The 18,516-nt window shown below is 40.0% G+C and overlaps 1 protein-coding gene across 1 annotated transcript in view; it reads left to right on the top strand.

The window, feature by feature from the left end:
- KCNB2 (potassium voltage-gated channel subfamily B member 2) overlaps nt 1–18,516 on the top strand; it is a 192,430-nt gene that overhangs the window by 4,960 nt on the left and 168,954 nt on the right. The window contains exon 2 of the mRNA XM_054190268.1: nt 10,426–11,110. Within this exon, the coding sequence (XP_054046243.1) occupies nt 10,532–11,110 (579 nt within the window). The 5' untranslated portion in view covers nt 10,426–10,531. The remainder of the gene's footprint in view (nt 1–10,425; nt 11,111–18,516) is intronic.

The following is an 18,516-nucleotide window of genomic DNA, read 5'->3' as shown; positions in this document are numbered from 1 at the left end:
TGGCAGGCTGCAGCATCTAGAAGCAGCTCGCTAATGTATTTAAGCAGACTCAAAACAGTGAACTGGACTAATTAGCCTTGAAATCACAAAGCTATGAGCACTATTGTATGTGTTTATCCAGTGGCTGCTGGGATTAATAGCGCAGAGTTGATCTACCTTGACAGCAGTGCCATCTAGAAGTTCTTGCCTACTAGAATATTTCCATCTCATGCTTTGTCCATTTTCATTATTGCTGACATAGAGAAAACTTCTTAACTGGGTAAGCCTTGTGCTCACATTTATATTCAGGAGTATCCTGGCTGCCAATAGTTGGTCCCTTTAGTCCCTATTTAGGCATTTCATTAAAGTAGCACTAGCGGTGCTGGTATCTTCTGCTCCCCTTGAACTAAAGAAGGGATGAGAATGTTTGGCCGCTCTGAAAATGAGGAGATATTTATAGATCACCTAGTAAAAATGTTTGGCTTTTGTTCAGTAGCTTTGTGGTTAGGGTACTTACCCAGAAGTAGGAAATCAAGCATTTATGCCTTTCTTAGGTTAACATGATGCAAACAAATATTTCACCTGTTGTAGTCCAAGATCCACCCCAGCCAAAGGATTGCTCATGCACCTCAGCTACAGACTCATGCCTGTTGCCTTTCGAGCACAGTCTGCCTCATTATTGCTCAGTACAAACAGGTACGGTGGTCTCCATCGCTTCAGCCATCCAGGGGCTTAGCAGTAGCCTATTAAATACAAACCACAGGTCTGAGTCACCAGGGATGAACATGGTCTCTGGGTGAATGTTTAATAACCAAGCAATTACATCAATTGGTTGCTACCACCACCTCAAGGTGTAACAAGCAATAGGACAAGAGGAAATGCCCTCAAGTTACGCCAGAGGAGGCTTAGATTGGACATTAGAAAAATTTCTTCACTGAAGGGGTTGTCAAACTTTGGAACAGGCTGGCCAGGGAAGTGGTAGAGTCACCATCCCTAGAGGTGTTTAAAAGATGTGTAGATGTGGTGCTGGGGGACATGGTTTAGTGGTGGACTTGGCAGTGCTAGGTTAACGGTTGGACTCAATGATCTTAAAGGTTTTTTCCAATCTAAATGATTCTATGATTCTGTTTTGAAAAGAGTGAACCTTGTTCAGTTCTTCTGAAGGACTTCCATGTTTTATGGGCCTCGCATAAGAGGAGGTTTCCAGACTTATAATGTCATGTGTGTGTGTTGTGTCCCTTTTGATCCTGCCTATGCAGTGGGCCTGCATGGGAGTTCAGAGTATCTTCTTTATGACCGTGAAGTATCATGTTGATTCTGCCTTAGAGGTTCCCGCACCCTTCTTTGAACTTGGGTCTTGCATGTTTAATATTAGAAACTCTGAACTAATGGCTCTGATGGAGCACGTTTTTTAAGAGGATGCTGTGGCTTTTAAAAATACATTTTGGCTTGATAGAGGTAAATAAATTAATTTATAATGGCAGTTTTATGAAAATTTTCCTTTTAGCTGTTCTTGATTTCAGAATTACAGCAGCAGTAGCATGGGCTGGTGCATGATAGTGAGTCCTCACCTTTTTCTATTGTTAGGTCAATTTGAGTGTCAAAAATATCAGTACTCCTGGTATTCAGCTGCCTTTAGACTTGACATTCTGCTTCCCAGAACTTACGGGGTACTCCATTGTGGTAGGACCAAAAATCAGTATGAAAATGAAGTGTTGCTTCTCTACAGTGTTAAACTGGAGTCCCTAAGAACTGCCCTCCCTTACCCAGTCCCCAAACTAGCTGTACTTTTGTGCAGGATGTGGAACCAAAACACATTAGATAAAGTCAGGAATCAAAGTTTTCTGCTTTCCGGGTAAGATGGGCAAAATAAGGTGACAGGTTGTCATAGGCCCCACACGACAATTTTTAGTAGTAGGTTGGGGCATTTTTTCAAGGCATGGCATAGTTTAAGACATCAAAAAGTTGAAGGTATAGATTCTCCAAAATCAAGCCTAGGCTGAAATTTGTCTTAATTTTTAATGATAAAAGCTTTTTGTGAAGCCTTGCTGATGCTATGACCCTGGGGACATTTCCAGCTGTGTACAAAGGCGCTTGTCAGAATTGAGTCACCCAAAAATCAAGGCCTTGGTTCATTCGTTCCGGCTTCAGTGCTTCTGTGAAGCACCAGGGATAGGAACGTAGGCTGTAGTCCTACTGGGTAGAGTCATTGGGTTGAGATGAGAATCTCTTAAGTAAATCTGCCTATCTTAAACTGAAATCTTTGGCCACGTCTTTGTTGTCTAGGTAGGTCTATCCCTTCCTTGATTGAAACAGCGAACAGTCCAGTTAGAAAGGGTTCAAAATGAAATTTTTGAAGGCGGCAAAAATTGAACCTAAATGTTTTAATTACCAAAGAAGTTTCTTAAGAATACGACCATGCTTTCCTTAATTGTAGATGTGGAATGGTGGGGTTGCATGTTTGTCCTCTACGAGAAAATTCAAACGTTATACTAGTATTCTGGACAAAGTGCCACAGCCAGAATTGTGCATGCAGTTTCATCCAAAGAGGGATAAAGTCTCACCCTTCTCAGTGTGCCTTGTTGCTTCAGACGTCATTGTCTATCTGTATAGTATTATATATTCTGTAATATTTCCCTGCCTAGAAACCTAGAGCCATCATTCAGTACTACATTATGCAAGTTTTTGTTCAGGAGAACAAAAAGACATCTGTGAAGTTCTTAACGCACTTTCAGCTAGTTGGCAGCCATGTTATTGGTAGGAAGCAGTGGAAGATTGAAGGGCTATGGAAGATAACATGTTTAGAAGAGCCCTAAAACTAATTGGTTTAGGACAACTGGTTATAATAGTCCCTCCTCAAAGAACAAATGACCCATTGACAATGTTCCATCATCTTAATGCACTGCAATGCAATTAGAAAAAAAAATCAAGTAGTGGATGAATAAATTGCAATTTAAAGCTGTAGTTTATTAATATTAATGTATTTACTATTATTACCGTAACCGGTATCTTCTCGAAGAATTGTATGGAAGTACCAATCAAATTGTGGATCCAGAGTGCTAGCCAGGGTATAAGTATGTAGTCTGATTTAGCCCTGAAATGAGGATCTTGCATAACCACATTTCTGTAATATCTAGTTGTTTGAAACTAAAGAAAATGATCTGCCATTCGGCCTCGTACTTCTCTGTGACAGCTCATCCCCTCTGAAATTTCCAGGGAAGGCTAAATATGCAGTGAAAGACAGTATCTTTGGTGAAAGCAATAACTCAGCCCTTAGCAACCAATTGTAAACATAAATAGTAAAGTGCAGACACCACAGACAATTGCATCCTAAACAAGAGATGCTTCAACCTGGGCTGCAATGGAAACGCAACTGTTTTTGTAAACTCAGCAGGAACGCATCAGGATTGTTTTGTAAGAATTATATAGCCCCCCCTTGCCACAAGCACCAACAGCAGAGCATTGCCTATAAGGAAAGACAGAGAAGTAGAGCTGGTTGGGAATAAAGACTGGTGGTGATCTTGCTTCAGCGCTGGGACAGACTGTAAAGCCACGTTCATCGCTCTCTTGAGACCTCAGTGCAGTCTGAGGGCGTGCTCCAAAACCATCTGTCGGCTCCAGAGTTGTGGCGAGGTCCTACTCAAAAAGGCCACTTGAGTCCTAAACTCCATATGAGTCTTGAGGTAAAATTACACTAAAAACACCATCAAGAACATTCAGCCTTTTGGTATAAGTTGTCCACATCACCTGTAGTGGAGTCTAGGGCCCACCCATGCGGCTTGACCATGAGTAAGAGCTCCAGTAAGTAATTGCAGGTGCTATTAGGGTAGTTAAAAAACTCAGATATGCCAAAACTGCCAAGCTTGTGTGACCACAAGATTTTACAAACGTTTTATTAGTTATACTCTCCCTCTTTTTCTGTCTTCTGTCTCCTTACCTATTTCTGTCTGGCTTTTCTTATCGCAGGCTCTTAGGGAATATATAAAGCCTCTGAGTCTGCTGCTCCCCGGTGAAGTTCAGCTCATCCATCTAAAAGACACTTCTGTGCTCAAGATGGTGAGAACAAGGAGTTAGCAGACAGACTGATTTAGTCGATTTGAAAAGTTCGTCTATAAAAGGCCCCATCTTTTTTGTTTCCTTCAGATCTTTGAGACTTTGCGCAGCCAATGTTTAATTTTTCACATACCAGAAATAAATCATCTGTGAGGTCTGTTATGAAATAGAAATAATCATTGCTTTAGACCAGTTAGCGATAGTAACACCCCAAGAGCTGGTTTTGGAGGATGTATTCTTAAAGGAAAATCTTACTTTCCATAGACCAACCCATCTGTTAGCTATAAGCAGAACTCTGAAGGCTACAACTCATGGAAGGACACAGCTCTCCTACAGTCCCCACCATCCACCAGCGATGGCTCTGGCTGTGGTTGTGGTCTGGCATGAGCCAGCCATTGCTCTGTCACAAAGGAGACGGGTTCAGGCTCCATCTCTGCCCCTTCAGGCCACGTGGCTTCAAGTGGTTTCAGCCCCTTGGCTCTGACGACTTGAGCCCAAGTGCCGACACGGCTGTCACAGGTAGTTTGGACAGTCAAAGCTCAGCTAATTCTCTCCTGTGTAGGTGTGCGCGTGTTCCTGCATATGGGTATGAATCTGAGATATACACACGATGCTCAGGAATACTCTGACATGTTTCCTGACACTTCCTGCCTTCAGCTTGCCAATCCTTAACTGTATGAGGAGGTGTGACTTCTTCAAAGGTGGGAAATGGAAATAACGAGCACCTCATTTGAGTGCGGTGTTTTTCTTCAAAATTTTAGCTATCATCTCAGCCATTTTTAAAAAAAATGAAATTAAGGGGAAATGCTATTAATAAAGATCCCACAGCTTACCATTAAGAAACTGCAGGTCTTCATATTTTGAAATCAAAAACCAGGCATTTGATAGGTATGATGTGGTAGCAGAGCTATTACAGCAAAGCAGAAGTCACAAAAAGCAGAATTGTGCGATCAAATAAGCCAGCATATAAAGCTCTAAAAACTCGTTACTCAGTGGAAATGTATTAGTTTGTCACAACCAACTTGCTCTATATTTTCTGGACTAACTTGCTGTATTCCAGGTTATAGGCTCTAAGAGTCAGACACTGAGGTGGGCACAAGTTTTCTAAGGCTTTTTAGAAAGTTAAAGCTAGTTTTTCCAGAAAGTGTTACATATCTGCATTATATACGGACTGCAGGTCTGATTTATGTCATACCTTAATGAGTAATTTTTAGTAGCTGAACTGCTCAAAGAAACAATTATCTCCCCAGAATTTTCTGGATTTCAGTGAGCCCTTTTGTCTGGAATCTGAAGAAATATTGATCTTATATTTTCCAGGCCTGAAAAAAACACATTGAATGGCATCACTCAAAATATTTTGTTTAATAATTTCAAAATGTCTCGTTTAGATCTAGAGCTTTCTTAACCTTTAAAAAAAATTAAACATTATCATTACATTTAGAACTAGAAATCTAGATTTCATTTCAAAAATGTCAAAGAGACTTTCAACAAATTCTGAAAACTTCTGCCATTTGTTTCCAAAGCAAGGGAATGAATTAATACGAACTTGCCTTGCAAACAACTTGTCAAGTTTTGGCAAAAGGCCATCTTCTGACAAAAACGGATGAAGATATTAAGATGGAAAAAGTTTGTCTCTTAAAAGTCAGAACAAAGCAGGTTTGCTCCCCTTTCCTGGAGGCCTTACGATACGGACTTTTCATATTTACCATGTGCTTCTTCTGTCTCACAATGCTTTAAGTGCCCAGGGAAGGCATGCTCCAGCAGTGGAGGGTGCTCAAGTAGTGCAGCATCTCCACCTTCTTTAGTGCAAATTACACGGCAGAGATTTGGAGGGAAATTTATGACTGAGGCAAGCAAAAGTAGCTTGGACGTGACTCTGTTTGGAGCAAGGTCTTGCACATGCAGGGTACAGCTGGGCCGGTCCATGGAAGAGGCCAGTGCTGCTCGGGCCAGCTGGCATGGTGACCTCTGTGTGTGCCGTTAAACTCACCTAGGCTCCAAAGCAGATGGCTGTGGAGAAACCACGTACTAGAAGCAGACCTTGAAGCGTACTGATGCTCTAGCCATCCCTGCAAATTATTTGGGAGAGTCCTAATTGTGCCAGGCAATGTCCTGGTGATGTGACAGCACAGGCAACTCAGTTCTCCTGCCTGAGGGTTTAATTTGCTCACATAGGCATGCCCATCAAATGCGATAAAAATGCTAAGGACCCTGAAAAAAGCAGCTATCTCAAAATTATCGGATACCTTGGACATCCATGACCTTCATTTCTCCCTTATCAAGCAATGGTAATAATGTCCTCCTAGTGATGTTGAGAAGGGAGACTCTGGGCTAACCTGGAAGCACGCAGGTAGGATAGTGAGAGCTCCCAGAGGAAAATTCATCCCTTTGCATGTAGTGTCGGTTTGTAGTAGGACGTGCTAAAAAACCTCAGAGGCCAAACTGGATGAGAAAGATGAAAAGAAATGGTACATAATTATCCGATCACTTAAAGCAGAAGGGATTGGTGTGGGGGGAGTCACACCATTGAAAGCTGTATGACACTTGACCTCCATCCTGGCTTTCCCTAGCTTTTTGACTAGTAGTTTTTGCAAGATTTAACTTTTATTTAATGCAAAGAATTGGCTTTGGTTTGGAAGAATTTTATTTAATATTATGGGCATTTTCCTGTGAAGTCGTTCTATTATTGCAAGGAAAGAAAATCACTTTTATCTGGAGTTGCTCTTATTATATATCTGCAGCTGGAATTTGTGTCTTTCTCTACTGATTGCTAAGCAGTGCTGACGAGCAGCCGGCCGGCGCTGCCTGCCTGCCAAGGGATAGTCGCATTTCTCACTAGCCCATGGTCGACAAAGTGCATGGTGGAGTTGCACACAGCCAAAAGGATAATGCAATAAACTAAACTGAAAAATATTTTAAGCCTTCTCAGGACAAAATTTGCAGTGTGTGAAGAGTTAGTTGCAGTAGCTAAAATCCAGGAAGGTTATTCAATGAATGGTAAAGGTAACTTCACTTGCATAATTTTGTCATAATGCAAGATTTGGTGATTTTGTGTGGAATTTATAATGTGGTTTATAAAGTTTAAAATGTTATGTAGTTAAAGTAGAGAGTATTGATTACATTTCTGTTAAAGGCACAGTTAAATACAGGCTCTGTAGTCCAGGCTTGGGATTGCACAGGATGAAATTTTAAAATTTTATCAGCAGAAAACAAAATAAGGTGCGAAGAAAGGAACTTAGGAAGCAAACTAAAAGCTTTTTTTTTTAAGTTACGTTGCCTACTGCTTGTATATATTTCAATGAAAGGAGCTCTGTAAAAAGGTAAAAATAGCCCTCACGTTTCAAGATTCTTCATTTGGGAAGACGCTTTTTATTTTTGATGTTTTCAGAGTGCTACGTGTTGTGAATGCTGGTTCATCCCTAGGTACATATGTACATACATAGCACCTTGGATCCAGTCTTCTAAAGATTAAACTTAATGGTGTTTCACTGCTAACTTCAGTATGGCCACAGTTAACCAGCATTTTTAAAGCTTTTTAGAAAAGCCACGTTTCCTCAAGTAGGAACATGCAACCAATAATTATACTGACAAATCAGAAAATGTTTTATCAGCTTTAGGCCAGTCTTGGTGACACTATAATTTTGCATTGTTTTACAAATCTGTGTGGTAACTACACTGCATAAAAGCTAAAACAATGCGTAGTCTTGCGTAGCTTTAGTTTTTGTAATCAGAAAAGCAAATGACGGTATGGTTAACCAAAGATTAATGAGGTCAACTGCTTGATTTGTACTGTGTTTTACTCAGTATTGCTAATATTAGGAAAAACATATTAATAATAAAAAAAAGGAACCCTGTGAGATTCAATGGTGAATAAACTAGTGAACCTCTGCAGAAATTGCCCGAAGACTTGACTGATTTCATGGAGAATGACAGAACCTCTCTATGAATTTCTTAAATTCTTGTGTTTTGTTATGTAAGACATCCTTGAAAGGAGAAACATCATTGTGCATTAAAGCCTAAAAGAATTTTTTTAAAAAAGGTTGTAAATATTTCCACTGTGGAGAAATATCCTCTCATAACTGCTTAGTGTCTATGTGGTTGTTTCTATGTCAGAAAACTGATAAATACATCACAGACCATTAGGAGATGCTTAGGTGAGGACACCTCGCGAACATCTGAGTCCCCCCCTTCTTGGAAAACCCCCCATCATCCCCTTGCATCTAGGGCAATGAGGAGGAGGGCAAAACCAGAGAAAGAATCAGCCTAAGGCGAAGAAGAAAAGAAGCAAAACATAAACCAAACATAACAGAAAGGAATATATATTATGTAAACCTACTGATGACAGGGCTTTGGTTTTGATATGACATTTATTTTTGCAAGTGAAGTTATCATATTGTCTTTTTCATGAATGAAGGTAAATGTTACAGGCTTAAACCCTTACGTAAATAGGCACAGAGGTGCTCTGGGTTGCACTGGGAGATCAGGAGGGAGCTTCATAGTGCAGTGCTGGAGGCAGGATGGGAAGAGGCAGAATACACAAGGCCCCTTGTGTTTTTGAAGTAGGTTCAGCTTGACAGCGAAACTGCTAACAAGGTGGTGTTTTGGGTTGGTGCCATCATGGGAGTTAACAAGACCATGAGTAATGCACTCAACTGAAAAAAAAAATAAATCTGTAAACGTAAATATTGCTCTGATGGGTAATTTTCCTTTTCCCTGATGTCTTTGGATGAGGAAGTCTGTTAATACCTGTATCATACATGGATGAGCCTTATTATTACTTGATATGTTGGTGGAGGAACTTCTAAAGTTTAGATATAATGAGGTCTAGTAATTTTATTTTTATACTAGCAACGTAGTCAACATTGTCATGAGCGTGTCAGATGACATGCTGAAATAATTCTTTGTTTTTCCTGGTACTTTTAGTACAGGATTATTCTAGACCCTCACTGCTCTGGTGAGGATCTGGTCTTCGTGACCTTCTAATTGCCTTTCAAATTTCCACCTTTTTTCATGGCGAGTTTTTACCCATTTGTTCTTGTGCCATTATGGGCCTTTAGTACAAGTAGTTCTTCTCCCTCCCTGGTGTTTACTCCGATTTATTTATAGGTAACAATCCCTCATACCACAGCCTTCATGCTTACTCTGCAAAAAGGATCAAATTCTTGGTCACACCGAGTGCTTTTTTAAAGCTGGAGTTATTTCACTTCAAAAAAAAAAAAAAAAAAAAAGACTGAAAAGACTGGACTGTTGAATTGCTGATTTGCAGAGAATGGGAGGAGGAGATGTCTACTCAGGGAAATTACTAAGGAAGACTTTCCTTCTTTGGAAGACAAGCTTGTCTAAGCATTCTTAATATTCTTCCCTTTGGGCCATGATACCATTCCTAGGTTATTATTTAAGCACTGTTTCAGATAACTGACCATAGTAGAGGTGGTGGGTGGGTTTCCTTCCTTCCTGTTTGATACTGATATTCCAAATTTGGCGACAAACAGCTGCACTTCAGAGTTTACTGAAGCACTAGGCACAGCGAGCGAGGATGCACTTGCGGGTTATTAAAACTGAGATTGGTGATTGCTGTCATGCAGTCATGTCCCTGCAGCAACTCAACAGGTGAGGAAGCGGAACAGAGAAGAACCTTTCTGAGGAGCCAGGGCATGGTATGCACAGTCCTTGCCTATGTAACCATGTATTACTGTTTGGTTGGCTGCAGAAGAGTCAGGATTATTTTGACCTGTTTGTAAAGAAATCAGCAGTGTCCGGTGCTAGAAAATTTGACTTGTCAGAATGGCAATTGAATTGTTTGGTGAGTAATGTTTGGCCATGAAAGAATACAGTGAATCAAGGTTTGGGTTGGGAGGGGGAGGGAAGCAGATTGGTTTCACAAGAGATTTTGATATGCTCTAATTCTTTCATTCAGTTTCAGAATATATCTCCCAAATTTGAATTATTCAATAAAAGGGAAGCTAGCTCCCATTGCACTTCTTCCTTATGGATATCTCTACAATCTTTCCATTAGCATACCTCACATATTAATTGGCAAGTAATCAGACTAAGCTGACATGGCTTAGACCAGAAAACTGGTCTTAAAGCAGAAACTGGTTTTAAAAAAATCCAAAACAACAAAAAAACAAGTCCTCTGTACAAACTGTCCCAGTTGATTTTCGTGAATGCAGAAATTCCAGTGAATTTTTTCCTTTGCCTAAACATAGTGCTCTTAGCTGTTCCAGTTGTTCCAGTGGTTCTGTATACTACCACAAAAGAGTCTCACTGTAGAGAGAGCAAATTACCATCATTAAATTTTCATCTGCATATGAAAGCGGGGAAGGAGACAGACAGAGAGAGATTGGGGAATATATTGTACATTGCGATATTCTAATTTTTTGTCTTTTTTAGCTTCAGAAATGGAGCTGTCTATCTGAAGAAGACTCTGCCCAAATATTTGTAGTCTCCAAGCTCATTCTACTAAAGACTCTGGTGTTACAACTGCATCCTTTTCAGAATGGCTGAGAAGGCTCCGCCAGGGATCAACAAAAAGTCTTCGAGGTCTACCCTTTCTCTGCCTCCAGAACCAGTGGAGATCATTAGGAGCAAAGCCTGCTCGCGGAGAGTTAAAATAAATGTTGGTGGGCTCAACCATGAAGTGTTGTGGAGGACTTTGGACAGACTTCCAAGGACACGATTAGGAAAGCTCAGAGACTGCAATACTCATGAATCTCTGCTAGAAGTATGTGATGACTATAATCTAAATGAAAATGAATATTTTTTTGATCGACACCCAGGGGCTTTCACTTCCATTTTGAATTTCTACAGGACAGGGAAACTACATATGATGGAAGAAATGTGTGCTCTTTCTTTTGGCCAGGAGCTTGATTACTGGGGGATTGACGAGATATATTTAGAATCTTGCTGCCAGGCAAGATACCATCAAAAGAAAGAGCAGATGAATGAGGAGCTGAGGAGAGAGGCAGAGACACTGCGCGAGAGAGAAGGGGAAGAGTTTGATAATACCTGCTGCCCAGATAAAAGGAAGAAGCTCTGGGACTTGCTGGAGAAACCCAACTCGTCTGTGGCAGCAAAGGTAGGAAAAACAGTGTGCTTAATGCAAAGACGGGAGAAAATGGTTTCATGACCCATGTATCTGACATGCATCAATCAACAACTTTCACTAAAATATTTACAGAGAAGAAGAATCTAAAAATCTACATATCATGACGTGAATACACCCAAATCTGTCCTAAAAGCCTCTGAAATCAACAGAAGGAATCCTGTTGACTTCAGTTGATTTTAGGCATCTGCTATACTCCACTTTTGTTGTATTTAACCAGAAACATCTGTATGATTGTTAATGGACTTCACGTTAAACTCTTTGATGAAAATACAGACAGAGAACACTACCTGCTTTTCTGTTAGAAAAGCATTTTGTTGTGAGAAACATACATATCAGTATTGTTACTTGTCCTATTACAGGCGTTGCAGAGGAGTAGTATCAGTGTCTCACAAGGTGTACGGGATAGGGTATCAAAGAATAATGTCAACACCCGCTGTCTGCCATGGTTTTACATTGGGTGAGGACTGCAGTATATTTTCTCTTATACTACATTTTTGCAATCAAGAATTAAGAGTGTTCTGTATAAAAGTATTAAAATATTAAAGCGCATATATATACACATATATTTGTATGTATGCATGTATATGTATTTAAACAACTATATATTCTATACATACACACACACACACATATATATATCTCTAAAATTTGTATATATTCAGGCAGAAATGAGGAAACATTCAGATGAAGCCTTGTTCCAGTACTGCTGTCTTCAGACAGGCAAGCTGGCAAAAGTCTCACGGATACAGTGGAAAAGTTTACCCTTGTTAGAGAAGCGGGACCGCACAAACAGATGTTGGTACTGCTATTTAAAAGAAGGCTTTTCTTGCTTCTTGAGGAACTTCATTGTTCGATTTGTGATGTGAGCTACTATTTAATGTGAGGGAAACTGTGGAAGCTTGTCTCCAGTTTGAACCATTCAGAGCAAAAATGTTGTGTGATTAGATGTTTATGTTCAGCTTAACTGTACCTTTATTTTCTTCTGTTGTTGATTTATTATTGGATGCAACGCTATTGGACTAAGGTAAGTATTAAACTGTGATGGTGGAATGGACAAAAACCAGAATCCTCGCAAAGATTTTACTTGCAATAGCAACTTCTTACCATTGATGTGCAATACACATTTTTTTTTAGTTTAGTTTTTCATTGTGGACTGACTAACTGTTCAAGGAAGGACTTACTCTTGTAAAAAAAATTATTTATTGTGCCAGAATATAAGGTTCATAACTGGAATAAAAGCCTATAGGGGGAAGAAGAAGGTATTCAGAATATTTTAGAAAATGATATGAATACATTTTCTGCTTCTGAGATACATATTATAGGCCATATGTTCCTCTCCAGGAGAAGGAGCAGAGGGGAAGCAGATGGGCATAAGTTGTGCCAAAAAGGGTTCAGGGAGGCCATGTTACACACCGCGATCCCCTGGTACAAGCTAGCATCCATCAGCCCCCCCAGCACTGCTGTGACACAGCTGCTACACAGCTTGCAGGAGTCAGGGACCAGCTCCTCTGTCCTGCACGGCTTGAAACGTCGCTGATGTGGTCTGCAACAGACCTCTTCTCCTGGACGCAGGCAGGAGGAGATCCTCCTCCTGGAGCCACCCGGCTGGGGCATGCTTTTCTTTATTAAAATAGAAAAGCAAGCTATCACCAAAAGGGCTTGAGACACGTGCTTAATTAGTGTTTTCCTAAGACTAGGTAGAAGTCAAGACAGTAAGGTGGACCAGATGAATAGGGCAGAACTAAAATACTGATTCTTATGTTCTTTGCCTATGAATCTGACTAGCATTTGATCATTCTTTTGCTTGGCGGATAAACACAGAAGTATAGGATGGTTCAAGTTGCTCGAGTGCTTGCCGATGACCGAACTCTTCTCATGATTACAGTGCCCCATCTTGGATTTGCTTAAAAGGACTTAGGCCAACCACGAGCTTTTCAGAAAGTCCCCTTTTGGCCACTCAGGCCAGATTTCTCCTCAGATTTTGCAAATCAAAGTGGCCATTTCTTTCATTTCCCAAGATGTAAAAATATTTATTTTTTAACTTTTTTATTTCCCTTTTCCCTCATGTTGTGGTTCAACTGAATGTTATAGTTCTGTGCTTTCTTGCTACAGGGAGTTTCACATTGCACTTGTATGCGTGTTGAAATGGTTTTCATTATTTCAGTTGCCTTCTGTCTAAATTAATGCCAGTTGATGTGATTTCTGTGATTCTAGCAGATGGAAGTCACCATATTACATGCACTTGGTTTCTCTTTCTAGCGACCCTCAGTCTGTAAATATATATGAGAGCCAAAATTATAGTCAGCTACACCCATGGCATCTCAAAGACGGCTGTAGAAACTTGACCGAATGACATAAAGGAGAACAAAACCTGTCGCAGCACATTCAGACTTGGGGAACATAAGCAAACAAGCAGAGCTGCATGTAAAGCGAGATAAGCTGGAATCAGTTGGATGTACTTCCAAACAGTCTGGAGCCATCACAGACTGTGTTAGGTTCTGTGGCAAGGTTTTATCTGAGTGTTTGGATAATACCACTTTCAGATTTCTCGTCTTTTGTTCTGTTATGTGGTGAGTTGCTAGTTTGACCTGAAACAAGAGGCAAAACCATCTTCTTTCCTCTGTAGTAGAAAGGACGGTGGGATTTTGAGAGGGGAAAGTTGGGAACCAAATGAGGAAATACACTGTAAAGCCTCAAATTCAGAGATTTGCTCCCTTTCGAACTTCTATAGAAAGAGATGAAACCATGTCAGTGTGCATAGCTATCCTGCAGATGCCTGTTCAATCATTCAGAAGCCGCATAGCACCCAAGCAGTTGACAGGAACAGCTTGCTTTTTAATCCCTTTCATGTAAAAGATTAGGAATGTGAGATAAATACTCAGGTGTGGTTTCAGTATGTGGCTGTGTCTCACCACTTCTTGATTCTGCTAAGATCCCTTCTAGGTCTGATCCAAAGCTTTACTGAATTAAGGGGGAGTCCCGCTTTGGATTAGGCATCTCAGGACAAATCCTGCTCCTTTCGAGGTCAATGACGGCGTGTCATTGACTTCACTTACAGCAAGGTGAGACACAACGAGGTGACAGTCTATGAACAGCGGGTGTTTTACAGGTTTCTGTGACAAGAAATTGGAGGGAGCAAGATGTGTGTATGCCAAGAAATGAAAACTGTGGTTAGCTAGTAAGAAAGGAATATTATAGGTCGAGTATACCTTGCAGTAACGTTATCAATAAATATCACTCAGATTTTCCATTTGGTATTTTATATCACAGGTTGGCCCTTTGGATACAAATAGAGAGTAATTGCTTGGGATTGATTCTACAGGTCTTTCTTGTGCAAGTCATTCTTTCTCACATGAATATTTCCTTAAAGCTCAGTGCGACTATTAACTGATCAAGTATAAAAGGTAGTATAAATAAGTTAAGTCATTAAAAAAAAACTACTAGTCAGTCACACTCTGTCCTTCATTTTTTGCATAACCCCCGTTGATGTACATACACTGAAGGGTAAAATATTGACCTTTGTGACTCTGCAGCGTGGGGTTTTCCTTCTTTAAATTTATGTGAAACCTGATGGGGTTGAAAGTGTTCTCTGTTGTTTGTCTCACTGCATGGCTCATTTATCCTTATTTTATTTTGTTGATTTCTTTTTTTTTTTTCTGTGTTTTTTTTTTTTTTTGGTTTGCATTACTGACTGTAACATGAGTATTCCTCCTTTGTGAAAAGCACGCTGATTTATCAGCTAACTAGTGGATTGTGGATTACAGAAGATATAATTATCCCAAGCCTGACTGGAAATCGTGAGGAGTTTGTGTGCTGTTTTCAGTAACTAATCCCCTAGGTGAACAAATTCCTTTGGGGAAAAAAAACCAAACCACCAAACCAAGAAAGAGGAGATTTAAGACACTGATACTTACTTAGCTACCAGGTGCATTATGGCTAGGCTTGCTACAACGCCTTGCCAGGAGAGGACACAACTATTATATTTTAGGGGCCTGATTCTTATATTCCATAAGGCTGTTCTATAGTTCACACTCATTCTCATGCCTATTTTGACTTTGTAGAGCAGATGAAGAGTTGTCTTGGGGTAAGTGAGTCTTTATGCATGACTTAGCAGAGTCATTATGCATGACTTTAGAACAGAGCTGAGTGTCATATAAGACATTTCAGTATTCCTTCACAAGTCCTGTCACAATCTCCTAGATTGTCCCACAGTGTTCATTCTGGGGTGAACCCTAATTAATTGCACACTACTGGTTGTTTTTGAGTTGAAGGTCACATCATATGCTCAGAGGACTTTAGGAAAGCATTTAGCTGGTTGGTTGTATTGCAAAGAACAGCTACCACACATAAGAAAAGTGTCTGCCACCAGCTGAATGCTTGCACTTACAATTGAAGTGTTCAAAGGAAAGAAATACTTTTTCTTATGTTTACATCCTTTGTTATGTTATATGAACAAAACACTTTTCTTGCTTATGTCCTCTTCTCCATTTAGGTTCACGTGTTCTGCGTTATCCTGATTTTGTTAATGTTTCTCCCTACTAAAGCTTATGCTCTATGTGCTTTCCTATCTAACCATAACCAATGCTGAAGATGACAGAGAACTATGACTGTCTCTTTTTAAAAGTGTGAGGGATGGCCTTTGTACTATCTTAATTCCCACGAATTTTTGTATTGTGTATAGTATACCTCAGAACATGAAAACATTGATTGAAGATAAGTGGCGTTTTCTAGCTAATGTGTGGGTTGAACTTGAGTTTGATGTCTGTTTTCAACATACTTGGGGGGGGGGAATCCTGTTATGAGCCTTTATCTGAATGTGCTACCAGAAATGTTATCATTTGTGTTGTCGCTCCCAATACTTTAAAGACAAATGGCTGCTGAAGCTAAGTTATGGTCAAGTACAGAGGATGGTCACTGGTAATGAATATGTATCTTCATCTCACCATCATTTCTGGCCAGGACACTTATTGCCACTCTTTGCTTTTAAGGTGAAGTTATTTTTTGTGCCAAACGATAAAGTCAGTCAATGTGACTGTGAGACAAAGAGATTATATTTGATCCTAGTCATTCATATTTAATAATTGAAGTGTTTTAATGTCTTGAAAGATAAGTGAATATATTGTTTTTTCAATAGATATTATATCAAGGAACACGGTTGACTGTCAGTAGTTAATTGATTTTGTTTTAAGAGCCTGTGTTTGCTCACTGCTGAGTTGGTCATTGAAAGATTATTTACCTTCTTTATACTTCTTATATGAAGTATCATGTAACCCATGATTCAGCATTTTTGGTCAGCCTAGGTATCATGAGACTAGAGCTACCATCCCATCTGTCTTGCCCCAGAGGTGTTTAATACCTCAGTTACATACGGATTCCCTCCAGCCCTGAGATCTTATCTGTGGTGTGCTGAAAGGTCTTGCTGTAAACTTATTAAAAGAACTTACTGAAAACTACTATTGGAATAAAATGAGTAAAACGTCCTTTGAACTGACCTATTGACGCTTAATTCTCAGTAAATCAGATGCTTAAATTTTGGAAAGAGTGCCAGGGGCAAAGATGCAAGTCATATTCAGGCAGTCTATCGCTGGCTTCAAGCACTGGCTCCAGGGAATATTTGCGTTCACTGTATGAACGGCGACAAGGGATCTTTCCTTCCTGCAGCTGTGAGAAGGGGCTTCACTGACTCTGGTTTTCTGGATACATTAAGGAAAATTAAAGAGGGTTCACGACGAGTTTTGTTAAAGGAGGAAAAAAGGCAAGAATAATTATTTTAAAAATCAGGTAAATCCATTCTCAGTATTTGGAAATGAGATCTAATTGGTAACTTTTTGCAAAACAAAGTTTTAACGTAATGATTAGAGTGTACCTGTACTTGTGACACCGTTCACAGAATCACACAGTAGCTCTTGCAGAGGGAAGTGTGCTGGGATTTAGAATATAGGAGACAGTGAATTACCAGCAGGTACAGTCTGCATGAGAACAGCTATTCTTTGCCATAATGGATAAGAGAGCATTATTCCACTTTATCCCAGCCCCATGTGTCCTTCTTAAGTTAGGAAAGCAATTTAACTCTACGGTGACTGCTTTTTTTACCTCCACTCATATCCTTTTTTTATAGCTGTTACCATAAATTGAGTGTAGACCAGCATCAATTGCTTATACCTTTTGAAACATGTACTGTGGTATTTCTGGTTGGGATGGTAATGTTTTGTGCGTTACGACATGCCCCTCACTAACGTCAGAGGCATCTCATGAGCTGGATTTTCAGCTGTGACATGTCATTTAAGCTGTGTCATGCCGGAGTGGACAGACCAGGGTGTTGTGCCTTTCCCTTCACCCAGAGGCAGATCGAATGTCCTTAAAAAGCTGCATTTCCGTTCCGTGTTTTCATAAGCAGCTGCCAGTGCACCGTCTTCTCTCACGTAAGATATTTGGGAACCATCAGATGTCAGGGAGATACACTAATAAATTAAATGATGTGAAGACGATGTTATTTGAAGGATTATCCAGACCAAATCTGTTGGAAGCAAACTGTCTGGGTGAACAGGCTCCTTCTTGCTTTTGTAAAGCTGAGAGCAAAACAAATCTATATGATAACCTGCACACTGGCCTTTCTGTTTGAGTCTCTGATTTTCTTGCAAGATGTATCAGAGCAAAAAACTGCTCCCGAGTGACCAGGAAGCCAAAGAGATTTCTGCATGGTACTTATTTCAGAAAAAAACCATGGTATTTATCATGACATATGGCAGACTCATGAGTTTTCTATTTGATGAAGGTATGTGAGTATTTGACGCATAGCACTGAACCCCAGGTCCTTTGAGGGAATATTGAAAACAAGCATGTGACACTGACACAGCTGTTTCAAAGTGACTTTGAGATCAAAAAGGTATCCCAATAGAGTCTTTTTTTTATGAAGCGACCGCAGTCTGCTCTTTACATGCCTTGGTAACTCTCTCTTTGGGGAGGCATGCAATAAGGCCAGGTTTTCATGTGGGACAAGTAAGTGTATTTCTGTTTAAGTGTGTGCACCGGCTGGGGACCCGGACAACAGCCCTACATTTGAAGTTGTTTGGTTAAGTGTACAGTATCCTTTCCACATGAATGTTACAGCATTATGAGTGAGCGAATACCTGTACTCCACATACCATACCTGAGACAGGTCTTCTAGTGTTTTTGAGCAATGCTGGAAAGGGGCAAGTTTTCTTTGAAAAGCACACATAGACACTGTAACCTTTAAGTCTACATATTAACAAACCAGCCCTTATTTCCAAAAAGTGTATTTGGTGTTGTTGGAGCTTTTAGACATGCATATCCTATGTGTAAGTATATATAATATTGACAGGTGAGCCCTTTTTTTTAACTCCTAATATTGCAAA

Source organism: Rissa tridactyla, chromosome 2, assembly GCF_028500815.1.
Source record: "Rissa tridactyla isolate bRisTri1 chromosome 2, bRisTri1.patW.cur.20221130, whole genome shotgun sequence".
Lineage (NCBI taxonomy): Eukaryota > Metazoa > Chordata > Aves > Charadriiformes > Laridae > Rissa > Rissa tridactyla.
Note: the sequence above shows the minus strand (reverse complement) of the source record. Positions and strands in the feature narration are given on the sequence as shown.